The 26,201-nt window shown below is 51.1% G+C and overlaps 1 protein-coding gene across 1 annotated transcript in view; it reads left to right on the forward strand.

The window, feature by feature from the left end:
* The window catches only part of KDM2B (lysine demethylase 2B), a 119,073-nt gene that overhangs the window by 22,518 nt on the left and 70,354 nt on the right, over positions 1–26,201 (forward strand). The window contains exons 5-8 of the mRNA XM_040250625.1: positions 2,027–2,205; positions 2,401–2,507; positions 17,021–17,114; positions 18,390–18,543. Coding sequence (XP_040106559.1) covers positions 2,027–2,205; positions 2,401–2,507; positions 17,021–17,114; positions 18,390–18,543 — 534 coding nt within the window. The remainder of the gene's footprint in view (positions 1–2,026; positions 2,206–2,400; positions 2,508–17,020; positions 17,115–18,389; positions 18,544–26,201) is intronic.

The raw sequence follows: 26,201 nt of genomic DNA on the forward strand, positions 1-26,201 counted from the left end.
GTCAATTTTAGAACATTTTAATTACCCCTCATACCTCTCACCCCTCTCCATTAGTCATCCTTTTAGACTGACTGGCAGAGATTTAACTCACTCTGATTTCCCACCACCTCACTTTCTCTACCTGTAATTATATGTATTTAAAAAAATTTTGTTTTAATTTTTTATTAGAGTGCAGTTGAGTGGGAAAGATCCCCCTGGAGGAGGATATGGCATCCCATGGACAGAGGATCCTGGAAGGCTATGGTCCATTGAGTCACAAAGAGTTGGACATGACTGAGCAAGCACATGTAGTTGATTAAAATGTTGTGTTAGCTTCGGGTGTACAGCAGAGTGATTCAGTTATACATATACAAGTATCTGTTCTTCTTCAAATTCTTTTCCCATTTAGGTTATTACAGAATATTGAGCAGAATTTCTTGTGCTACACAGTAGGTATTTGTTGATTGTCTATTTCAAATATAGTAGTTCCACCTGTTATTATAAATGAAATTGGCCAATTTGGTAACAGTTCCTACTTGCAGACACTTCTCAGAAGTCTTTCATGTGCATTAGCTCATTTAAATCATGACAACACCATAGGCTGGCTACCATGTTATAGATGGGGAAGCTGCTACTCTGAGATGCTAAGAGGCCTGAGGGCCAGTTGGGGTTCAAACCCACAAAGTCTTAGCTTAATGAGTGAAAGTCACTCAGTCATGAGTCTCTTTGGGACCCCATGGATTGTAGCCTACCAGTCTCCTCTGTCCATGGATTTCTCCAGGCCAGAAGATTGGAATGGGTAGCTGTTCCCTTCTCCAGGGGAATCTTCCCAATCCAGGGATCAGGGATCAAACCCGTCTCCCACATAGCAGGTGGATTATTTACCATCTGAGCCACCAGGGAAGCTTAATTTATTTTTAATCTTTTTTAATGCATTGAGTCTCTAATGCATCAAGTCTTGGTTACAGAATGGGGGATCTTCATTGCATCATGTAGGATCTTTCCTTACAGCACACAGATTCTCTAGTTGTCTGTGGGCTTAGTAGTTGCCGTGTGGGCTTAGTAGTTGCCGTGTGGGCTTAGTTGCTCCTTGACATGTGGGATCTTAGTTCCCCAACCAGGGATTGAACCTGCATCCCTTGCAATTGCAAGGTGGATTCTTAACCACTGGACTGCCAGGGAGTTCCCCAGCATAACCACTCTATTGTACTGATGGGGCAGCTAGCTCCAGGCCTTTAATGCCACTTGCCCCAGCCTGTAGGGCTGTGAGTCCCATCAGCTACCTGTCCAGTGAATCTCCTTCCCCAGGGGGCTTTGCGGATGGGACCTTGAGCAAAGTGAGGGAGGAGAGGCAGGGGGAGGCTGGAGGCGGGCCAGAAAGTGGGGAGAGCTTGGCGGGGGGCAGGGGCAGCTGTTCTTTTCCCCTCCCCACTCTTAACGGCAGGTTCTCTGCCAAGTGGGCTTTCCAGAAAAGCTGAGCAGAGCCCACCTGTTCCAGGAGCCCTGGTAAGGAAGGAGCTGGCACTGTCCAGAGCTCGGCCAGAGTTTCCGGCAAAGTTCAGGGATGCCCCCTGGTGGATTTGCACTCCTGACTCAAAAGCAAAGTGCTTCTCCAAGGCTTCCTGTGATCTGTGGGGCGAGGAGCCAGCCTCTGAAGGCGGAGATCATTTTTCAGCCTTAGCATGCGATCAAGATTCAGTATTGCAGGGGGCAGGGGCCAGCGTTGGGAGTTACGAACCTTGGTGCCGGCATTAGATGGAATTGGCTTCAAATCCCAGCTCTGCTGCTCAGTAACTGAGCTTTTGGGGTAAGTTAGTTGTGGAGGGAAACAGATCCGTTGAAGAGGGATTCCTTTAAAGATTGGAGAGCGATTCAGTGAGGAACACTGATGGGATGACGTCATTGAGCAGAGAAGGTATAGGGTTGTAGGATGATGAGGCATATTCTGGATGCTGGGTTAGGGATAGGTTTTGTTTTGCGGGGTCTCCCAAGTAGGATCTGGAGCTCTAGCTGTCTGGAGCCACCAGTCTGTGGATTCTGCCCCCAGGTAGCCGGCGGCTGGTGGATGTGATGGACGTGAACACCCAGAAAGGGACGGAGATGAGCATGTCCCAGTTCGTACGGTACTACGAGACGCCCGAGGCCCAGCGGGACAAGCTGTACAACGTCATCAGCCTTGAGTTCAGCCACACCAAGCTGGAGCACTTGGTCAAGCGTCCCACTGTGGTAGGTCCCCAGCTGTGGTTCCCCTCCCCAGTCACCGTCCCCCTCCTCTCCTTGCTCGAGGCCAGCCTGCCCCTGCCTATGGGGGGAGGGCAGGAGGATTTGGGAGCCGGAGGAGGAGGGCTGAGGCAGTGATCGGGTCTGACTTAAGGGTACCTGGGGCCAGGAAGTGCTGATGGTGGCCTGGCTGGATTTCAGGTAGACCTGGTGGACTGGGTGGACAACATGTGGCCTCAGCACTTGAAGGAGAAGCAGACGGAAGCCACGAACGCCATTGCAGAGATGAAGTACCCGAAAGTGAAGAAGTAAGGCTGGCTGGCTGGTGGCGGGAGCTGGGAGGGGTGACTCTCAGCCTTGTAGGGGGTGAGGGCTGGAAATGAGCCTGGGCTGAGGCCGCAGCTCTCTGGGGTGCTGCTGGGATGTGAGTGCTGGGGGTCCTGAGTGTGGGCAGGTTGGCTCTGCATTCTGCTCTGGGTCTGGATTCTTCATCCAGATGGTTCTTTGGCCTTCCTGCCAGCCTCACCCAGGGGGATGTGATCTGAAGAGGAGGAGGAAGAGTAATGGAAACCATCTCTCTGTGCATATGTGTGTGTGTGTGTGTGTGTGTGTGCATGTGTGTGCGTGCTTGTCAAACATTCATCCACTCCCTCTAAGTGTGTGTGTGTGTGTATGTGTGTGCGTGCTTGTCAAACATTCATCTACTCCAAGTGTGTGTGTGTGTGTGCATGTGTGTGCGTGCTTGTCAAACATTCATCCACTCCTTCTAAGTGAGTGTGTGTGTGTGTGTATGTGTGTGCGTTCTTGTCAAACATTCATCCACTCCCTCTAAGTGAGTGTGTGTGTGTGTGTGCATGTGTGTGCATGCTTGTCAAACATTCATCCACTCCCTCTAAGTGAGTGTGTGTGTGTGCGTATGCATGTGTGTGCGTGCTTGTCAAACATTCATCCACTCCCTCTAAGTGACAGTGTGTCGTAGGAGTGGATTTTCTAGGGACCCACCATGGACACTTTGCTTTTGCTGAGGGCTGGATAGGGGTCTGGTATTCTTTTGCTTCCTGTTGTTGAGACCAGGCACCTCTGATGGAGAAGAACCTTCTCTGAATAAAGCCAGGGGCCACTTTCTCACCAGACACTCCTTAGAAAGACAGTGTCCTCTAAGGGGGAGGTTGGTGCTGTGCTGGAAAGGTTGGCCACATCTAATTACGGGGACATCACTACAGGCAGCGTGACCAGCAAGTCCTGAGACCAGTTATTTAACACGGGCAGAGCTGGCTGCAAGCACCTCCGTGTTCTAGGATTTGAGTGGAGGACCCTTGGGATGATGAAGTCACCTTGGGGCTCCTGCCATCTCAGGCCCTCTGTTTCTATCTCTAAAATGAGAATGAGATACTCTTGGCCCAGGCAGTTGCTCTGTGCTTCCTGGAAGAGTTGGCTCTGGTGGCTCTGAATCCATTAGCATCTCTGCCGAGCCCTGCTGCCAGGAGTGCCCCAAGGAGCTTAAAGGCTGTGAACTTCTCATTCACTCAGCCCTTCATTCAGTGCATATTGAATGCAAACTCCGTGCCAGGCTTTGTAAGGGAGGCCAGCACGCTGGCCCTGGGCTTCCCAACGTTTTGCTTTCAAGCTCGCTCTCTCTGTTTAATTACTACTCAGGAATTTTTTTTCCTCTCAGAGCTGATGCTCCCTAATACCCCTTGGATCTGGGCTGTCTTGAAGGGAAAGACTGGGTTCAAGGGGGGGTTGGTAGGAGGGGTTTCAATTCTGTTCTGTTTTGATGCAATCGCAGTAAAATTTATGGAGACCCTGGGACAGGGAAGTAATAGAGAAACAGGTCTAAAAACCCCTACCTTCTGGAGAACTGCGGGCCATTAACGCGAGGGCAAGGTGCAGCTGTCATCCTGTGTGTGTGTGTTAGTCGTGTCTGATTCTTGCGACTCCATGGACTGTAACCTGCCAGGCTCTTTTGTCCATGGAATTCTCCAGGAAAGAATACTGGAGTGGGTTGCCATGCCCTCCTGCAGGGGATCTTTCCGACCCAGGGATCGAACCCAGGTCTCCTGCATTGCAGGCAGTTTCTTTACCATCTGAGCCACCAGGGGAGCCAGCTTTCATCCTAGGCAGAGAGAAACAGGTTACCAGAAGGGAAATGGGAAAAAGAGGAATCCCTTTTGGCTGCTGGCCTCAGAAAAATCCTCTCAGAGGGGATATTTGACATTGGCTTTAAAGGACAGAGGAGATGGGAGGGAAGTGGGGAGGGATGGAGGTAGGCAAGTGCCAAGGGCCTTGATGGAATCACAGAGGCGGACCTTGAGGAACAAGCGTGGGACTCAGATTAGAGGCAGATCCTAGCTCTCTTTGATTAATCGATTGATTGATTCCACCTAGATATTGAACAACTGGTTGGTGCTGGGCGCTGAGAATACAGTGGGGAGAAAACCATGTGAGCTCCCTGCCCTCATGGAGCTTATGGTCTGTGCAGGAGACCTATTAATCCAGTGATCAGAGAAACAAATGGAAGTTTGCAGTTGTGATGAGGCCACAAGGCCGAAACCCCTGGTGCTATAGTGTACCAGGGGATTCATCAGGTCAGGGAGGACAGGGCAAGCCACTTTGAGCTGTGGTCTGAAGGGAAGAAGAGTTATTTAGGTGAAGAGACCTTGGAAGAGCTTTTCTGACTGTGTACAGAGAGCCTGGGGTGGTGGGGAGGACTGGGAAGAGGGTGGAGCTGAAGGATTTGCAAGGCCAGTGGGAGTGGAGCAAAGCGAGGGAGGGTCAGTGGTGCAGGATAAGGGGTGGGCCAGGCTGACAGGAGTCATGCTGCTGCTGCTGCTAAGTCGCTTCAGTCGTGTCCAACTCTGTGCGACCCCAGAGACGGCAGCCCACCAGGCTCCCCCGTCCCTGGGATTCTCCAGGCAAGAACACTGGAGTGGGTTGCCATTTCCTTCTCCAATGCATGAAAGTGAAAAGTGAAAGTGAAGTGGCTTAGTTGTGTCCGACTCTTAGTGACCCCATGGACTGCAGCCCACCAGGCTCCTCTGTCCATGGGATTTTCCAGGCAAGAGTACTAGAGTAGGGTGCCATTGTCTTCTCCGATGATCCTCCTAAGGAGCCTTTTTTATTTTTAAAGACATTTCCCTTCTAAACACATCTTTCTCCTAATTGCCCACCTCTCAAAATTTAACGTCACAAAGATACTGTGTATCTGTTTATGTGTATATATGTGTGTGTGTGTACTTTACACATACAAAGAGTAAGATTTTGTTTCACCCCTTGGAAGTGCATCAGCCTGTAGAGGAGGGATGCTCTTGACTGAGAAGGAACACTAGGCTCACAGGAAGGCCAGGTGATAATATTATCAGACACGGGGCAGGAGTAAGTCTGTTTCTACAGTGGGACTCCTTCCATGAAGAAACTGCATGGTCTCAAGAGAAAATAGTTACAGATACTGATATACAGGGCTCTCTCAATGAACAGGTAGCTTACAATTAGTAAGGCCCACTAACAAAACCCAGCCTACAATCCCAGCTTGTAATCATTTTTTTAACATCTAACTGAATAGACAGCCAAGGATCAACAACTATATGAGAAAAGCCTGAAATATTAAAAAAAAAGGGGGGGGGAGGAGAGGGCTAAAAAACTTCAGAAAAAGAAAACTTATAATTAATATTCATGATACAGGAGATATCTCCTTTTTATTGAGCTTTGCCAATAGCGGTTTTTTGTTGTTATTTTCTTGTTCTTTTTTTTACAAATTGAAGTTTTGTGGCAATTCTATGTCAATCAAGTCTACAGGTTCCATTTTTCCAAGAGCATCTGCTCACTTCATGTATTTGTCACGTTTTGATAATTCTTATAGTAATACAAATATTTTCATTATTATTTTATTTGTTGTAGTGATCTATGATAAGTGATCTTTGATGTTACCATATGACTTGCTGAAGACTCAGATGATGGTCAACGTTTTTTATCATTAAAGTAGTTTTTAATTAAAGAATGTACAATTTTTTGAGGAGACTCATAAAGCTGATGTGCGTGTTAAGTCATTTCAGTTGTGTCTGACTCTGTGACCCCATGGGATGTAGCCTGCCAGGCTCCTCTATCCATGGGATTCTCCAGGCAAGAATACTGGAGTGGATTGCCGTGGGGGTCTGTGTTTCTTCTAAGGGCAATCAGAAACTTCTTGAATTACAAAAAAAAAAAATTTATTTTTTGATTACTCGGCATGTGGCATCTTAGTTTCCCAAGCAGGGATTGAACCCACACCCCCTGCATTGGAAGGGCAGTGTCTTAACCATTGGACCACTAGAGAAGTCCCCTGAAACCTTGTAGATTTTAAGCAGAGAGGGACGTGTTCAGATTTGCATTCTGCACATTCTGCAGCTTCAGTGTGGATTGAAGGAGGTGTGTGGGCAGAATGATAGGAGCAGCCATGGTGTCATCTACCTGAGGATGGGTAATGGGGCAGGGTTAGGGGAGAGCACAGCACAAACAGGCATGTATTTAGGAAGGTGAAATAGACAGCCTTTAGTGACACATTTCAGTTAAGTAATGTCTGCCTTGCCTGTCTGAGATATTCAGTGTATTCTTCACTTTATTGAAAGATTCCTTTAAATAGTAAGCTCTGTTAATACACTGAGAGTTCTATCTAATTACCAACAAAAGGGTCACCCACAATTTTCTAGAACCACATGTCTTGGACATATTGGTTGTATCATGTGGCAAATAAATTTACAAACCCTGTCAGTGGCCTAGAACTTGTTATACGATTTGAAGCCTGTTAGGAAGGAAATTGTCGCCTTGGAAATAGTACATTTGTTTGGCTGAAACAAATGCTAATTTCAGTTAATAAACAAGGTAAAAATCCCATGATGATGAAGTCCTCTGGGATCATAGAATTGTTCTTTGGAATTTAATTAAAACGACACTTTCTAGAAATCAGAGTTTTCATGCTGGAGGTGCCTGGAGAGTGGAAAGAGCTGAAGGGTCACCTGAACCGAGGGTTTGCAGGGGCGAGAGGAGGGTTACCAACCCATGACTGCTTCCTCCCTGGTTCTAGGATTTATGCCCTTTGATCATGGTGAGGAGGTAAGGAATTTTAGTGGATTTTTGTTCAGGAATTTCAGGCAAGGAAGGGGTGGAGACAGTTGTTAAGAGGGTAGTTGCAACATTGTGGGAGACAAAATATGTGTAAAGGGTATACTAGTGTGGGAATTCTCTGGTGGTCTAGTGTTTGGGACTTGGTGCTTTCACTACTGTGGTGCCCACTGGATCCCTAGTGGGGGAACTAAGATCCCACAAGCTGCATGGTACAGCCAAAGTATAAATAACTATATATATTTATACTAGTTATTAATTACCTCTTGCATTTGCTGTGTATTGCGTGCAAGACACTAAGTAGTTGGTAGACTGCAGTGAATAAATAGAGTCCCTCTTCTCATGGAGCTTGTATTCTGGGTGGGAGAAGAGACACGCCAGGATAAACTATATTCTGTGTGTGTGTGTGTGTATGTGTGTGTGTGTGTGTGTGTTGACTCCCTTCCCTTTGCTGTTTCACGTCCCTTCTCCCCACCTGTTACCTGGGATCACCTCCCAAATAGACCACTTGTGTTTGGAGGGAAAAATGTGTGTGTGTGTGTGTGTGTGTGTGTGTAAATAGACCACTTGTGTTTGGAGGGAAAAGTGTGTGTGTGTGTGTGTGTGTGTGTGTTAGTTGCTCAGTTGTGTCTGACTCTTTGTAATCCCATGGACTGTATGTAGCCTGCCTGGCTCCTGTGTCCATGGAATTCTCCCGGCAAGAATACTGGAGTGGGTTGCCATTCCCTTCTCCAGGGGATCTTCCGGACCCAGGGATTGAACCTGGGTCTCCTACATTGCAGGTAGATTCTTTACTGTCTGAGCCAAGCTCTAAATTATAGTATAATTTTTACCCTGAATTATTATATTATCCTAAGTTATATGTTAGGAAGTGATAAGTGTCATCAGCAAGATAAAGGGAAAAGGTGATGACAGAGTGGACTGAATAGCAGCTGTACCGTCTTATTTCTACCACGTCCTCCCCACTCCCATCGCTGTCCTGTAGAAACATTTTGACTGTACAGAATTATTTGTCTTGGGAAATTCCTTACCAGTGTACAAACAGTGACAATGATTTGGAAGTATCCCTGTTGGCTGTTTATTGCTACATTACACTTTAAATTTAACACCTTAAAAAAATGTATATCTTAGCAGCATCAGCTCACAGCTTTTGTAGGGCAGGTGTGACTCAGGTGGCTCAGTTATGGCTCAAAGTCTTGCTTGCACTTGGGTTAAAACTTTAGACCTGGGGGATTCCCTGATGGTCCAGTGGTTAAGCCTTTGCACTTTCACTGCCAAGGGCCTAGGTTTGATGCCAGGTCGAGGAACTAAGATCCCACAAGCCATGGGGTGTGGCAAAAAAAAAAAACCCACAAAAAACCAGTTTAGGCCTGGGCCTCAATTCTTCACTATGTGGGCCTCTCTGTAAGGCTGCTTGAGTGTCCTCAAGACATGGCAACTTCCTACCCTCCATCAGGAGTGGTTTGAAAGAGAACAGGAGGAAGCTACAGTGCCTTTTATAACCTAATTTTGGAAGTCATGTACTTTTTCGATCATGTTAAGTCCCTTCATTCATTTCTGACTCTTTGCAACCCTATGGAATATAGCCTGCCAGGCTCCTCTGTCCGTGGAATTTTCCAGGCAAGAATGCTGGAGTGGATAGCCATTTCTTCCTCCAAGGTATCTTCCCAACCCAGGAATCAAACCCGCCTCTCCTGTGCCTCCTGCATTGGCAGGTGGGTTCTTTACCACCACTGCCACGTGGGAAGCCTGACATACCGTTTGCTGCTGCTGCTGCTAAGTCGCTTCAGTCGTGTCCGACTCTGTGCGACCCCATAGACTGCAGCCCACTAGGCTCCTCTGTCTCTGGGATTCTCCAGGCAAGAGTACTGGAGTGGGTTGCCATTTCCTTCTCCAGTGCATGAAAGTGAAAAGTGAAAGTGAAGTCACCCAGTCGTGCCCGACTCTTAGCGACTTCATGGACTGCAGCCTACCAGGCTCCTCCGTCCATGGGATTTTCCAGGCAAGAGTACTGGAGTGGGGTGCCATTGCCTTCTCCGACCAAAATCTCTCTGGAAGACATAATAAAGTGAAGTTGCTCAGTCGTGTCCGACTCTTTGCAACCCGTGGACTGTAGCCCACCAGGCTCCTCCGTCCATGGGATTCTCCAGGCAAGAATACTGGAGTGGGTTGCCATTTCATATTCTAGTTAGTTAAAAGCAAGTCACTAAATCCAGCCCACACTCAAGGGAGGGGAATTTGGCTCTGCCTCTGGAAGGGGTTGGGGAGCACTCAGAGACTTTTTGGACGTGTTTTACAACTTCTGCAGTAATCTCCTAGGTCTGTGACATGGGCACACGTTTTTCACTTAAGAGTGTAGGATATTGTAATGCATTTCAGAAAGAAACGGGCAAGTCGTTTCCCTTCTCACCTGCTCACACTCCAGGCTTGCAGAAATGAGGTTTGCTGGTATATTGGAGATATACCGTGGACCAAAAGAGCTTAGAAGCCCAGCCTAAACGGGATCCCGTATAAAGCATACACTTGGCTCCCCCCAAATTGAACATTGACCACATTTTCTCCCCGTGTATGTTCTGGAAGTGGCAGGAAGAACAAGGGAATAATGTGGGGGTACAAAGGTGAAACAGGATGAAGGCAGGCAATGGGAAGACCAAGTTTGGGCCTGCCTCTGCTACTCCCTGTAGCTATGGCAAGTGTTTCATCTCCTTTTTTTTAAAAAAATAAATTATTTGTCTATTTGGTTGCCCAGGGTCTGAGCTCTGGCTGCTGATGCTACTGCTAAGTCGCTTCAGTCGTATCCAACTCTGTGCGACCCCAGAGACGGCAGCCCACCAGGCTCCCCCGTCCCTGGGATTCTCCAGGCAAGAACACTGGAGTGGGTTGCCATTTCCTTCTCCAGTGCATGAAAGTGAAAAGTGAAAGTGAAGTCGCTCAGCCGTGTCCGACCCTCAGCAACCCCATGGACTGCAGCCTTCCAGGCTCATCCATCCATGGGATTTTCCAGGCAAGAGTACCGGAGCGGGGTGCCATTGCCTTCTCTTCTGAGCTGTGGCAGGCAGGATTTTTTAAAATTGTGGCATGTGAACTCATAGTTGTGGCATGTAGCATCTAGTTCCTTGACCAGGGATTGAACCTGGGCCCCCTGCATTCAGAGCATGGAGTCTCAGCCACTGGACCACCAGGGAAGTCCAGATCTTCACTTCTGTCTACAAAATGGGGATCCTGTGATCCCTGCCCTGCCTCCCTGCTGTGCTAAAGGGAAGATGGAGCCTACAATGGATGTGAAATATAGTTGGAATAAAATGTTTTGTCCATGTGGCCTCATGTATAGACACACAGAGGCTGCAGCTGCCATTGGAATCCAGGCATCCACCGCTTTCTAATCTACCCTCCCTCACATTTGCACAGGGCATCTCTACAACCCATATTTACCTTCTCACTCTCATCAGTCATGTTTGCTGGCATCGTAAATGACTTCCCCTGTGTAATATATCACACAGAGAAATTGACATGGAGAGGCTGCTGATGTCACACATGGGCCATGCCCTGGACCCAAGCCTCTGGATTCGTGGGTTTTCCCTTGTACCTCAAAAAGAAGAGCAAAGAAAACTGTTCTTTCCTGTAGTGCCATGTATGGACCCAGGTGCTGTGTTTTATACTTAGCACACAAATCTCAAAAATATAGGAAGCAGGTTACTTGAGTTGTTGTTCAGTCGCTAAGTTGTATGGGACTGTTTGCAACCCTGTGAACTACAGCACACCAGATTTTGCTCAAACTCATGTCCATTGAATCGGTGATGCCACCCAACCATCTCATCCTCTATTGCCCCCTTCTCCTGCCCTCAATATTTCCAAGCATAGGGTCTTTTCCAATGAGTCGGCTCTTTGCATTAGGTGGCCAAAGTATTGGAGCTTCTGCATCAGTCCTTCCAGTGAATAGTCAGGGTTGATTTCCTTTAGGATTGACTGGTTTGATCTCCTTGCAGTCCACGGGACTCTCAAGAGTCTTCTCCATTACTACAATTCGAAAGGATCAATTCTTTGGCCCTCAGCCTTCTTTGTGGTCCAGCTGTCACATCCATAACATATAAATGGAAGCTGAAATTCACAGTCGTTTAATGCAGTATGGATGTAGCAGCTGAGCGCAAGTCAGTAGGAGATGGTGTGGCTTCTGGATAACCGGAGAGGCAACGTTTAAAAAAAAGAAAAAAACAGTGCTGGCCAAACCAAATTGATTCAGGGCCTGGTTTGATCTGTGAGGGCCATGAGTTAGAGGGCCCTGAGCAGTTCAACAAATGGGATGCTGAGTTCCAGAGGCGGGGAAAGATTTGGTCCAGCTCACATAGCTGATTAGAATAATTATAGGGCTGTTGCTGGGTGCTGCATTTACTCATGAATCTGGTGTGGTCCCTCCTCTCAAGTAGCTGAGGCGTTTGTGACTTTAAAAGTAATATGGGGAAGTTCTCTGGTGGCCTAGTGGTTAGGATTGGGTGCTTTCCCTGTGAAGGCCTCGGTTCAATCTCTGGTCTGGGAAACGTCCTGTATGCTGGTGATGCGGCCAAAATACAAAATTTAAAAAAAAAAAAAAAGAAAGGTAATATGTCTCCCATGTGGACAGCTTGATCCTGTTGTCCGGGCCCTCTCCTCTCTTAGATCATTTAATTCAATGACTGGTGCTCAGATTCAAGGTCAGGAATAATCATTGTCATGATTATCTTTTCTTTTAAATAGGCAAAGTATTCATAAGGTAAAAAATTCAACCCTTCTAAGGCATTTACAGTTTAACTTCACAGCAGGCCATCAGGGAGGTTCCAATGCATGAGCCATCCTGTAAATGACACCAGAGAGCAGCACGCTGCCACAGGGTATTGACCACCTTGAAATGGCTCAATGTTCACTTCCCTAAAATGGGGATTATTGGGTTGTTTTGAGGGTAAAATGTTATCATACCTGTAAACAGCTATTATTATGAGCAGCTGATAATTAGAACCTATTCATTAAGAATGGTTGGTAGCCTGGGGAATGGGACTTGGCTAAAGAAAGGAGAAGTTAGCTTTCTGTCCCTGCAGCCAGCATACCACCGTCTCCTACACTTCTTGTAGTTTGGGAGGAGAGCGGGAAGGGTGGGATGAAAAGTGGGCTGTTTTCCTGATGAGCGTGCCTGGGATGGAGGGGACTTATGATTTGAGCTGGATTAACTCTTTAGGGCTTCCCTGGTGGCTCACTGATAAAAAAAAAAAAATCCACCTGCTAATGCAGGAGACTCCATTCTGGTATTCTTGCCTGGGAAATCCCATGGACAGAGGAACCTGGCAGTCTACAGCCCACGGGGTCACAAAGAAAGATTTGGTGACTAAACAACAGTTCCTTCAGTTAGTGTCTGAGGTTTGGCTGTAACCTGCAGACTCTGTGAGTCTTGGGATTTACCAGGGAGATGTGGGGAGAATGGCTGAGAGACTTTGAGATAGGCTGTTTGGATAAGTACCTCACTTCAAGGGTAGTGATCAGGGTGAGCCTCTCTGCTTTCTCACCTGTAAAATGGGTACAATCCTGGGAATGACCTTACAGGGTTGTTGTGAAGATTGGATTCATCATCAAAGTGTCTATCTCAGTGAATTTCTACAGGAGTTCAATGATGTGGGGTTACATAGCTACTAAGGGCGCAGGTAAGGGACAGGGCTGAAAGAGCATCTTAGATTGCAAAGGAACTTCAGGTCACCTCCCTGCCCTCAGGACAAGTATCCTGCTGAGAGAGGGGAAGTGGTTGTCCAGGGTCATACTGGCAGTGTGTTTTAAGGCCAGAGCAGCGTCCCTGGTCCCTGGCTGCCACACCGGGATCTGACAAGCCCTCCACCTGCTGGCACTCGCCCTTCCTATAGCTTTGCCCCATGGGTGCATTTCAGGAAGCTAGTTTTGCTGGGTCGTCGCCTTCAACAGCAGGATAGCATCCACACTCCCTGAAAACGTGTGTGCGGGAGTCCCCGGGCGCCTGCCAGTAGAACAGAGGTGGGGAGAGCTATCCTGGTGCCCCCACCCAGCCCGGGTGAGGGGGCAGCCGTGGGCGGCGGCGGCGTCCCCTGGCGCTGGTGTGGCGCGCTTCCTTGTCACCGCCGCGGCCTCCCTCCGCCTCCCTGGCGGCCGCCTTGCCGCGCGCGGGTGTTCAGTTTCAGCGCGGGGATGAGTACAGGCTGCGCCCAGCTCCCCGAGAAAGGAAGGAAGCCAGCAAGTGAGGGCTCCGCGGTCCTCGACCGGGGCCTGGCAGCACCGTGGGGGGTGCTCGGCTCTAGTCGCGGGGGGCCGGGCGAGCGTCCAGCTTCCGCTGCCCAAGGGGACACCCGGGAGCCGCACAGCCGAGGGTAACCGCGGGCGGGGCTGGGCGGGCGTCCGCCTTGCGGGCCAGGGCTGCCCGGGAGCCCCCCACTCCTTCGGGGCGCGCCGGGGCGGGGTGTGGGTCGCCTCCCGCCCGCGGGCTGAACGGCCGGCGTAGCGGAGCAGCTCTTTGTGTCTCCCGGGGCTGCGTGTAAGTGTGTAGTGTGTGTGCACGCGTGCGCGCGCTCATCGCCTCCAGCCCCATCACCCTGTGCCCGCTTTCCAGGCATCCCCCCGCCCCCGCGAGCCAGACCTTTGCCCGAGGGGACGCCCCCTGGGCTGCCTGGGGAGTTTGGCCAAGTTGGAGGGAAAAGGGCGGGGTGGGGCTGCCCTGCCTCCCCAGACGCCAGGAGCGCCCCAGAGTAGTGCTGCAGGTGCCGCGCCCCCACCTTCCAGGCTCCTCCCCCGCCCGCCCGAGCCTTGGGAGGCGGGAGCCCCCCCAAAGGCTTGGGGTCGCCTGATATTCAGCCGCCAACTTGGAAGGTGTCCACAGAAAACCACCCGCGTCGGTGCGGGGGTAGGGGGTGCGGTGGGGGGGGGGAGCGCGGCTTTCCGGGCAGGGGGCGGCCGCGGCCCAGGCGGAACCAAGGCTGGCTGGCTGGCCGCCGCGAGAGCTTAGCGGCCGTGGCACCGAGCCGGGGTGCCCATGTGACTGCGGTGTGCTTTGGAAGAGGAAGCTGTTAGAGGTCAGTGCAAAGGCGTCACGCCAGAGAGAGCCAGAAGCCGGAGTGCGGGGGGAGACGTGGGATGAGCACGGCGGGGCGAAGGCTGCAGCCACCAGGACCGAAGCGGCCCTCTCCCCTCTCCCCTGGCTGCCCTAAAGCATGCAATTGCCCGGCAGGAGGGACCGGTCGGTCCTGGACGCCTGGGAATGAGGGACCTCTCCTGGAGGGGCGGGTCTGGAAGTGGTTCCCCCGAGCTCTGAGGGGCCTCAGAGGATGCCGGAGGGTGACTGGGAGGGCAGAGCAGACACCAGCTCAACTTGGAGAACTTTCCCTTGCACGCAGCAGCCGCAGCTTGAAGGGATTCCCTTTCCACACTTGCTGGGGAGGTTCGGGCTGGGGCTGGAGATGGGCAGGTTGAGGTGGGTGACCTGTTTGACCAGGCAGGCTTGGGTCTGGGGCCCAAGAGACTAAACTGCTCTCTTTTCTGCTCTGGGCACCGGGGAGAGTGTCCAGCTGCCGGCCAAAGGAAGCATCTCGCCTTGCTCCATCCCACGAACACTTAAATTGTTTTTCCTAGACTGGGTTCTGCCAGGGGCCTGGAGGAGGTGGAAATCAAGGTTAGATTAAAAAAAAGAAGAGATCGTTTTAGGAAAATGAGGACTAATATTTTGAAGTGGTGCTTAGAGAATAGAGGCCGGTGTGGTCCATGGGGGTGGGGTGGGGATGGGGTGGGGTGGGGGCTTCAGCCCCCCCGCTGCACCTTGAGTTCCTTGGAGAGATGAGAAACACCCAGGCCTTCGGCGTGGGGACCTGGCTGGGTGGGCAGGGAGGAGGCAGCGGGGTGTGGAGCCGGAGCTGGAGCTGGGACTTTAACAGTCTCAGCGCCAGCACCCGCAGCCCGCGCCTGTCTTCGTGACTGGGCTGCGTCCTGCGCTGTCAACTACACCCCTCCGATGGGGTTGCTAGGCAGCGGGGCTCTGATGTGCGGGAAGGCCTTCTGATTTGTCAGCCTCCTGCAGACACATGGTTAAGGCTCCTTCCAGCCTATCCGGAGGAGGGACGCGGGGCACGCCGCCTGCATACTGCCGACAGCCCTGGGTCCACCTGAATGTGAGGTGCAAAAGGCAACCAGAGGGAGGGGCCACCTGGAATCCTCCAGCTTCCTAACCAGCTCTGCCCCACGCCCCCCCCCTCCTCCCCTCCGCCCCATTATCTCTTAAGCTGCAGGTTCCTCCCTACCCATCCCCGCTCCATTCCTCCCCTCTTCCCCAAAACCGTGGAAAAGCAAAGTGCAGCAGGGAAAAGAGGTCAGTGGGGTAAGCATGTGTGTGCGGGCCTCTGGAGGTGCCAGGGTGTGTGAGCATGAGCCCTGGGGGACTGCCCCCAGCAGCGGCTCTTGTGGGAAGGGATAGGTGGGAGGGAGGGGGCCCTGGCACCGCCATCTGCCAGGCCCAGACCTGGAAGCCTGTCCTTCCCCCTCCTGAGCTCTGCCTACCCCTAGGAGGGCAGCAAGTGGAGGGAGGAGGGAGGAGACGGCTGAGTAAGGAAGGATGGGTTGTCTGGCAGTTGCAGGAGCTCAGAAGCAGTGCTGCTAGTGCGTTTCTTCTCTCAAATGCACTTCTTCTGTCCCAGCCTCTAAGGGCCAAGCTCTCCTTCCCTCTTTCCCTCCCTTTTTGCCTCTCCACCATCCCACCCCCAGGGGCTTTACCACTTGACTTTTTTTTTGGCAGCTTTTTTTGAGATGTACTTCACACACCATTCATCCATTTAAAGTGTACAATTCAGTGTTTCTTAGCATGTTTACAGAGTCATGCAACCACCATCAATTTTGGAACATTTTTGTCACCCCACAAAATGGAGTGACACCCCATTAGCTGTCACTCTTCATTTCCTCCTCCAACCTCCTTCAGCCTCTGGCCACCACTGACCTGCTCTCTGTCTCTAAATTTGCCTACTCTGGACATTTCATACATGGAATCGAACACTGTGGTCTTTTACAGCTGATACCCTTATACTTTCAGCTGCATTGCTTACTTTGCAATCAATTGCAGTTTGTCTTGTCATTTAACTTTTTCAGGGCTGTGTTCCAGTAAGAGTGTTTCATCCTTCAGGTCAGGGGTCTATGCTTTTCTCTTAAGTGCTATGCCTAGCTCTGGGCTGGACCACTGCTTGGCTCTCAGTCAGTGATTGTTGAATGAAGGAGGAGATGAATGGGGACTAGTAATTGGCAAGCAATGCAGGTGGTTTACAACTGAATTCCGGGGGGCCCAGCTGCTGCACAGGGGCCTGGCAGCTTGGGAGAACAGCAGGTACAGGAGCTGGAAGGAGTAGAAAGGAAGCCTCTTGCTTGGGTAGGAGGTGTGGGGGTGGGACAAGAGTAGAAACTGTCTGCAAGGAAGAAACGAAGTGGCCTGTGGGTTGCCAGTTCTTTCTCTGACGGGAACCTGAGAACAAAGATGCCTCCCCCAGCCTTGGGGGCAGGTAGCCAATGCTTGAGATTCATCATGTGGTCACAGGGGCTTCCCCCACGGGGAACTCTAATTAGATTTGGGTTTTTTAAAAAAAGAAAATTCCCCAGCGTCAGCGTTTATCAAAGGGCAGCAGGTCAAGCATCTCTGAAGCTCTTTGCTTACCTCCTGTGATTCAAGCACTGAATTGTTTTTTCTGTTTTTTTCGCTCCTGTGCTGCAGGTACTGTCTGATGAGTGTGAAGGGTTGTTTCACTGACTTCCACATCGACTTTGGAGGCACTTCCGTTTGGTACCATGTTTTCCGGGGTGGGAAGGTGAGTTGAGTCTCTTCAAATGTCTGTGCATCCCTGACTGTTTGTGCATGGAGGGGCTCTCACCTTTCTCTTTCCACTCACCTTCCCCAGCAAGCCCCCACCCTGTGCGTACTTTGAGGGCCACTTGGTCCCCTGGGGCCACCTCCTTACTCTCTGTCTTTTTCTGGAGGGAAAGATCAAGGTCAACTTTTTTGCATCACTCTTGGTTACCCATTCACCCCTGTTCACCCAGTCCAATCAATGTCCTAAGCATCTTTGGCCCGATTGGGAGCATGAATGCTTCAGTCCTGTCTGACTCTTTGTGATCCCATGGACTATAGCCTGCCAGGCTCCTCTGTCTACGAGATTCTCCAGGCAAAGATACTGAAATCATTTGTTATGTCCTCCTCCAGGGATCTTCCCGACCCAGGGATCAAACCCCAGTCTCTTAAGTCTCCTGCATTGGGAGGTGGGTTCTTTACCACTTGCACCACCTGGGAAGCATCTTAGGCCACATTAGAACTCCAGATTTGGCTCCCAAGAACCCCCCAGCATTCACTTCCCCCAGCTGTAGTTTCAGCTCCAGCACTGTGACCTTTTAACTTACAAGTCTAGTTGCTGGCACCACCTGCCTCCAAGAACATTTTCCATGAGGGACAGACATCACCCAGGGAAAGGAGGTGAGGCATGTGTTCAGGGTGCTTCTGCTGTGTCTGCCCCTGTGTGCCTGTCCCCGTGGGAATGGAGGGGTCCCTGCACAGACGTGAGTGTTCCTTGAGAATATGTGTGCGCCGTCCTGCTCCTCTGGGTCTACGTGTGCATGTGTTTTAACCAAACATGTTGGGAGAAATTCTGGTTAGAAAGTCACCCCACTTGGTTCCAGATGTTTTTCCTCCTTCTCCAGAGCGAGCACAAGCTGGGTTTATTTATTGGGCTGTTTTATCCTACAACTTAAGAAATCCCCCTTCCTCTCTTTGCCCCACCTCCCCCAACAAGCCCATGGCTCAGGAGAAAGAATGTTCTACCCAGTCTAAGTCTTTCCACCTTGGTGTTTCAGCTGGAATGAAGATTCTCTAAAGGCAGGCAGGGGGCCTCCCAGAGCAGCAGCACAGCCCACCCTGCCCCTGCAGAGACCCTTCGGAGAATCTGGCCCTAGAGGGGTCCCCGGGGCTGGGTCCTCCCCCATCTTCTCCGCTCCCAGGCAGATGGGGCTGTCTCCTGGCTTGTGGCAGAGTCTGGAAGAAATCAGAGACTTTGGCCTGGATCTTTAACCAATTGCTTCCTTTTCCTCCTAAGATCTTTTGGCTGATTCCTCCAACCTTGCACAATTTGGCACTGTATGAGGAGTGGGTGCTGTCAGGCAAACAGAGCGACATCTTCCTGGGAGACCGTGTGGAGCGATGCCAAAGAATTGAGCTGAAACAGGGCTACACGTTTTTCATCCCTTCCGGTAGGTTCCCGCGAGGCTGGCACTGGGCTGTCTCTTAGCAGCTTCCTGTGACCAGGCGTTTAGGCCAGGCGATGGGGTCTCTCTGGGCCTCCCGGCCTTGGGCAGTCTCCAAGAGAAGCAGACCTCAGGCTGCAGGGGAAAAACAACCTCGCACATCTTACCTGTTTCTTCCTGCCCGAGGGCTAGAATTTTCTCCTGGGAGAAAGCCAGAGCCCTCCCAGTCTGGGGAAGTTTGAATGCCTTCCTCCAAGATGTCCTGCTGAGATTTCTGATAGTGAGGATGAGGGTGGTCCTGTGGGGAGGGAAGGGGTGAATTTACCCTACGGGCTTGGAGGGGGAAGAGGAGGGTTTGCCCAGGGGAAGAACAGACCCCATGGAAGCCTGGGTGGAGGGGAGTGCACCCAGAGTGGCAGCCTCCTTCCTGCAGAATGAGATGAAATGTAATTGGGCTCAAGGTCAATTCCTGCACTTGGACTCTCCCCTTCCCCCAAAATAATTAGCTCCATAACTACAACAGAGGGCAGTAATTAAGAGCATGGGCCCTGGGGCCAGAATACCCCACCCTAATTCAAATTCTTTCTCTGATGTTTACCAGCTGTGACTTCCTGGAAATAACTTAACCTCTCGGTGCCTCAGTGTTCTCATCCGTAAAATGGAAGACTTACTGGGTGGTAATGAGGACTGAATGAGCCAAGACCTATTTGCCTACAGCTCCTGGGAGATGGGCTGAGGGCTTTTGGCCAGTTACAGGCTGAGTCACTAGTGGATGTGGCCAGGGACCTGGGACCCTTAGGCTGCCTTGGTGGTGGTTTAGTGTCTAAGTCGTGTCTAACTCTTGCAACCCATGGGATTCTCCAGACAAGAATATTGGAGTGGGTTGCCATTTCCTTCTCGATAGGCTGCATTAGTGGAAGCATTTTACCCCGCATGGGGGAGGTAACAGTCCCACTGGATAGAAGAGTGAGTCGGTCAGGCCACCTGACTGTATTCCTTGTGGGTTGTAAATTGGAGGAGAAGTCAACCTGGAGAAAGAGAAAAGAGTCTGGATATCATACCAGGTGAGTCGCAAAGAGTTGCAAAGAGTCGGACACGACTGAACGACTGCACTGAACTGAACTGAGGTAAATTTGAAGGAGCAGTTGGATTGTTTCGCCATGGAAGTGGAGATGTATGGTAACGGCCGTCAGCCAGCTGAAGGATCATCTGGAAGAAGAGGTGTCGCCAAGTAGTGCTGGACTGACTTGCTCTGCTAGGCACTGAGCTCCCCATCACTGGAAGTATACAAGTAGAGGTTATATGCCAAGGAGCCTACAGAGAATTTGCTGCTGAATGTAAGTGTGGCTCTTAGGGTAGGCTTATCCTTTGAGGCCAGTAAGATTCATTGGATGGAGAAGATAGTCACACTTAGGTTTCTGAGAGTTGGACTGGAGTTGGCCTTGAATCTGGGCCAAGCAGTAGTGTCAACTGAAGGAGGAGTGGTTGTGGTGATAGCTCCTGCCATGGGGATGTGGGACCTACATACGTGGGTTCTTCTAGAAAGTTGGGCAGAGATTTCACTGGTCGGGAAATCTGGGATTCGGAGGTGGCAGGGTTTAGTGGGGGTAACTTTGTTGTCAGGGCCCTGGATCCATCTTTGGACCTGCTTGACTTGGGGAGGGTTGGGACCCTTGCTTGAGACAGGAAGGAGTTGCAGTTGGTGGGCAGTGTTTATGGAGCACACCCTGGCCGGTGTGGTGTGGAGAGATAGAAAGGAGGTGCTAATCTGCCATGGGTTCAGGGCCACTCTGGGTTCTGGAGGACTGGCCCTGCTAGATTCAAAGGAAGGCTGGTGTGCTCTTGATCTTGCTGTTGTCTTTGTGACTTTGGGTTAATCTTTTCCCTTCTCTGTGCCTCAACTGTCCCATCTCTACGGTGGGGGCAGGGTGAGGCTGAACTCTGGGACCCTCAAGATCCCTCCCAGGGACTTCTCTGGTGGTCCAGTGGTTAAAACTCTGCCTTTCTACTGCAGGGGGCACAGGTTCAAATGCTGTGTGGTGTGGCCATTAAAAAAAGATTCCTCCCAACTCTGTCCCCTGAGCACAGGCCTCCCAGCCTTCCTAGGAAGACAGGCCTTTTTCTCACAGGGTCTTTTGCTGAACTAGGAGGTGGCTCGTTGCTTTCCCCTGATCTGGGATGGGAAGGGTGTTAATTTTGATGACTTAGGCAGACTGGAAAAGGTCTCAAGAAGCAGCCATGTAAACCCCAGCTAGGGTATGACTGTGTGTTGAAGGCAGAAAGAGGAGATGTGGCTTTGAACTGCAGCTGGCAGAAATCTACTTAGATCCCAGCAAAGACTTCTGGCCCTAAGGGTCTTGAGTGAGACACTAGAATTTTTTTTCCTGGATTTTTTTGGGAAGAAAAAAAGAGACAATTGAAATTTATCACCTTCGCGGGGGCAGGGTGTACATGTGGTTCCAGACATTGATTTCATGAACCTTGTAGTTTTGCTAAATATGGGCGTTACTTAACCTGTCACCTGTTTGTGCTATTGTTTTATGAAAGGAAGACTATTCTGACGCTAAAAAAGATGACAGTACATAATTCCAGAATAAAGAAGTCACTAGTTTTGAGTCTATGAGACTATACCATCTTCATTTTTCTCGTCTTGTTACCAACCAGTGAAAACTTAAGGGCCAGAGTTTTGGGGTCACTGAGCATCTTGGGTCCTCATGGGAGCCCAGGGATTCTTCCTAGCATCATACCCTCTGAAGCGAACACACATCTGAGATTTGTGGTAGCTGGGATGTGGCTTTGTAGGGAGAGAGGGCCCTGGGGATTCCTGCCGCTGCAGATGTGAGCTATTGGGTGTGGAAAGTGGAGAATCTCACTCTGGCATTTCCCACCCCTGACCTGGGTTTTCACCCCCTTGGTGTTACCTCAGACGTGTTCTGCCTTACGCTGGTCTCAGGCCTCCCTCCTCATCAGCCCTGTGTGAGCTAATAGATACTGGTGGGAGAGGAAGATGTCAACTGTAATGATATCTGATATCTTTGTAAGACTCGGTTGAGCCTTCTTTTGTCTGAGGATGAAAGGGTTGGGTGCTAGCTGTGCTTCAGAGGTGGTAGTTATTCAGATTTCCTTCCTGGGTAGTCCAGGAAAGCTGCCTGGAAGAGGAAGACTGTCGAAGGTGACTGAGGAGTAAGATGACCTGGATAAAGGGGCTGGAGTTTATCCCACTGAACTGGCCAGCTTTCAAAGGTGGAGGAGGTGGGACTACAATGGCCTCGCCAGTCTGCACAGAGTCAGAGTCCAGAGTGGGTTAGGTATCCCCAAGATTTAACCTGATCATTGGGAGTAAGGAATGCTGGAGTTGGAATGCAGCAGTGGACCCGGTGACATCTTTTTCCTTTCCTTGACCTGACCTATGTCCAATTCCCCTTTTGGAGAACTCTAGTTGATAGTAATAAGAACTTACATTACTGAGTAATGATCCTTTTATGTACATAAGTTCTGTGTGCATAAGGAAACTCCCCCCACCCCTCCCCCTTTCTATTTTTAATTTTGTTTTTTGACTGTGCTTGGTCTTTGTTGTGGCTCAGCCTTCTCGAGTTGCAGCACATGGGCTCTCTAGCTGCAGCGCTTGAGCTGAGTTGCCCTGCGGCATGTGGGATCTCAGTTCCCTGACCAGGGATCGAATCCTCATCCACTGTATGGAAGTCCCATTCCACCCGCTTTTTAAAAGTGAAGGTTCCTAAGGTCCAGAGAAGTGAACACACTAGTCGAAGGTCACACAGTTTATAAGTAACAGGGCAAGATGGGAACCCAGGTGTGTCTGGTTTCAGATCCCACTTGGTTTCTTGTCAGCCTGGGGGTCAGCAGGCTTGGGATCTGGTTCCCATTCTTGGCTCTGTGACTTGGGGATAATTGTATGCTCATTTAATAGACTTTCTTAAGGGTCCACTTGGCAGTGTGAAAGGTGCTTGGGGAGGCTGAGAGACAGATTTCCTCCATCATGAGTACATATCCAGCCAGCTAGCAGTAGGATGGAGGAGCCCAGTACAGGGGCCTGGCAAAGACCCCCTCAGTCATCTTTGCCTGGTAGTAAAATTCATAGTAGTTCCAGGCATTTCCTGGACTCGGGCCAGTCTGAGGAAACAGTAACTCACAGTTGTTTAACAGTGTAACGTGGCTTGGACCTGAGATGATCCATCTGTAAAATGGGTACAGAGCAGAGAAAGAAGGGCAGTGAAGCAGCCTGAGGTGGAGGGCCTCTGGCAACCCAGAGAATTGCTGCTCAGCTCCAGCCAGTTAGGCCCAGGTGGGAATGGGGCCTGGGTGGGGTCATTGTCTCATTTATTAGCAAAGTGTTAGTTGCTCAGTTGTGTCCGACTCTTTGCAACCCCATGGACTGTAGTCCACCAGGCTCCTTTGTCCGTGGGATTCTCCAGGCAAGAATACTGGAGTGGGTTGCCATTTCCTCCTCCAAGGGATCATCCCAACCCAGGGATTGAACCCAGCTCTCCTGCATTGCAGGCAGATTCTTTAAGTTCTGAGCCACCAGGGTAGCCCATGTATCTGGTGTGGAAGCCAGTTCAGATAGCCTTGTGAAATTTCTCTATTGTGATAACACAGGCAGGTCAAACTCTACACACCCCTGGTTCTGACGCAGCCCATGGCTTGGTACCAGCGAGGAGGTCCTGGAATGGAGAGGCCATCCTGGCAGCTGCTGTGCCAACCCCCAGGCCTGGCTCTGAACGGGGTGTTCATGGATGTTCCTGAAAGCAACAGGCCATGGGCCTCTGGGAGGCACCCTGAATTTTGTGAACTGTAGACATACCCCTGCAGTAGCCACTGATATAGACAGATGTGGGTCAGGGCCTTTGCATTCCAAATCCTGAGTGGCTGGGCTGTGGGTCAGACTCTGTGTGCCCCCTCTGGCCTTCTTGGCCCCTCAGGTCCCAGAGAACACACCTGTCAGTAGGTTTTGTTGGGTTGCCTGCTTTCCTTCCCTGACTGGATCTGTCTCCCATTGCCTGGCCTGAATAGCCTTTGTGATTAACTTCATATTGTTGGAGACTCTGGCCCGGAAGCAGGAGGTAGATGCCAGCCTCCTTGGCACAGTTGCCAGTCTGGGGACACCTGTTCCCTGGTGCTTCCTGGGGTGCAGTGAATGAGTCGCCATCGGGAGGGTGGGTTCAGATGAGACTTCTGAATTTTATTACTTCCCCTCCTTGGTTGTTCAGAGATATTTATTTTATTAAAATAATTTTTTTTTGGCTGTGCCACACAGCATGTGGGATCTTAGGTCCCCAACCACGAATAGAACCTAGACCCTCTGCAGTGGAAGTGTGGAGTCTTAACCATTGAACCTCCAGGGAAATCCCAGAAACAAGCATTTGAGATGTGAAAAGAGCTGGGGAGAGGGGCTGGGCAGCAACTCTAATCCAAGTAAGGTTGCCCGATCCACCTGCAGGGCACCGGCATGGAGAGGAGAGTGGAGAGAAGCTTCTAGAACCCCTGGAATATCTTGGAGCACAGATTCCCTGCCCCCACCCACCCAAACCCCCAAAACAGCACCTCTCACATCAGAGGGATAGCTGTAAGTCAGGTGTATCTGCCTTTCCAGAAGGGAGAGTCCAGGGCTGATGAATGCAGATTCACGTGGCCGCTGTTCTTTCTGAAGCCCTCGTGATGGCTGAGACTGCAGCAAATATCAGCGGTAGTTGCTTACACGGTTTGAGTTCTTACTCACAAGGGAAGCAGTGATCTTCCTCATTTCACACAGGCACGTGGAGGCCAGGAGTGGGGATAGTCAGGTGCCCCAGGCCACATGGTGGATCAGCCCTGGAGACAATCTCCATCTCCGGGCATGAGCTTTTGTAGGGTGGGAGGTGCAGCATAGGAAGGGGACCCAGGAACCCTTGTCTCATTTGGGCTTCACCCCACCATGAGCATCTGCCTGAGTCCCGCTGTCCTAGGTCCCAGCCTTGGGAAGTATTGCTTAAATAATGCTGATGGTGGTAACCACAATCATAATAGATAGCGTGGCTCTGCTTGGTAGAAATAAAAAAATGTACAGTTGAGAAAATCAGCTGAGGCGGAGAGGCTGAAGCAAATGCGGGAACCGGGGCTTTGGAGGCCTCATGGAGCCGGGGAGGGGGCAGGGAAGGAGCCCAGGACATGCCACAAGGGCACACCTGGCCGGCACAGATGCTGCCAGAGATGCGGGAGGTGACAGCAGATCCAGGTTACATAAAGCCTTCGCTCCCATTCGGTTAGCTAGTGGGTTCCCCTGCCCTCCCCGCCCCGCGTGCCACCAGGTCTGTCCCACCTGTTGTCCCCAGCAGGGGAGGGCCAGCCGCCCAGAGTGTCAGCATGATACCAGCAGTGGCCTTGCAGCCTCCGGGCTCTCTTCCCACGTGGTAGCGCTGCTCCCGGCAGCCGTGGCCACCCGCCGCTGACCCTGACTCAGGGCCGGCGTGTTCAGCTCGCCGAGGAAGGAGGCTGGATCTGCTCCCCCTCAGGGATGGGCGGGGAGGCCTCTGTAATTTGCCTCCGAGCAAATGAGTTAGGCTCCAGGTTGTGGGTAGAAGGCTCAGGATTTCAGGTCACCTGTGTGAACCCTTTCCCCTCTGCTGATCCTTTGTCTTTCACTGGGAGTCCCCTGTCCTTGTCTTTTTGCCTCTGTCTTGCTTGTTTCTCTCTTTGCCTCCGCTCCTGTGTTTTGCCGGCCTGTCTCCCGGGACTCCCGGGGCCTGTGCTAAGCCTCTGATGTAGTGTCTAAAAAACCGAGATGCTTTCACTCACCAGCTGCGAGGTCATTCAGCAAGTGACTTACCTTCTCTTGGCCTCAGCTTCAGTATCTGTTAATGAGAGTGGGGTATAACACCCCCTCTCCCCCAGCTCTGCGCTGTCCAGTGTGGTAGCTGGGTGCTGCAGGGAGGTCTGTTGAGCTCTGAGAGCATGATCAGTCTGAGACGGGTTATTCACTGGAGGAATTAGGCGGCTCCAAACCTTACAACTGACTTCACTTTGCTGTGCCTCAGTCTTCTCATCTGTGATTTGGGGATGAATGTTGCGTGTACCTTGTAGCGATCTTGAGAGAATTAGATGAGCTGAGGCCTGGAAAGCCTTCGGACCAGGGCCTGGCCCACAGGGATCCTTCTCATGACTGCAGTGCCAGCTTCTGGGCCGGGAGCTCAGGGAGATGAAAAAGCCCTGCTCCAAGCTGTTCAGAAGCTGCAGTCAGACAAGAGAGACTTGTCAGCACCTGCAGGGCACAGCAGACGCAGAGCTGATATGAGGGGTGCAAGAGACCACCTGGAAATGGGCTGTGGGTGATTTTGATGGCAGGAGGTGGCCTCAGGCAGAGGAGGGCATCTGGGTCCTGCAGCTCGGTCAAGATATCTGGAGCCTTAGCTGTGGCCTCAAGCCATCCCTGAGTAATCCTTGACCCCTCCTGAGATGAGGCATCTCTGGAATGATGCGGAAGAGGCTTCGGGCCATATGAGTAGCCTGAGTGAGGGGTTTCCAGCTCATTGACTGGCAGTGGCAGGGGACAGCCTGTCTCTGTTGGCGTCTACAGTCTGGTTTTTCATAACACTTTGTCACCAAGGTTTTCAGGACAAGGGGCTGGTCTGCAGCTGCCCCCTGGCTGGACTTGAGCTAGCCAGGGGTCT

This window comes from Oryx dammah, unplaced genomic scaffold (assembly GCF_014754425.2).
Source record: "Oryx dammah isolate SB20612 unplaced genomic scaffold, SCBI_Odam_1.1 HiC_scaffold_12, whole genome shotgun sequence".
Lineage (NCBI taxonomy): Eukaryota > Metazoa > Chordata > Mammalia > Artiodactyla > Bovidae > Oryx > Oryx dammah.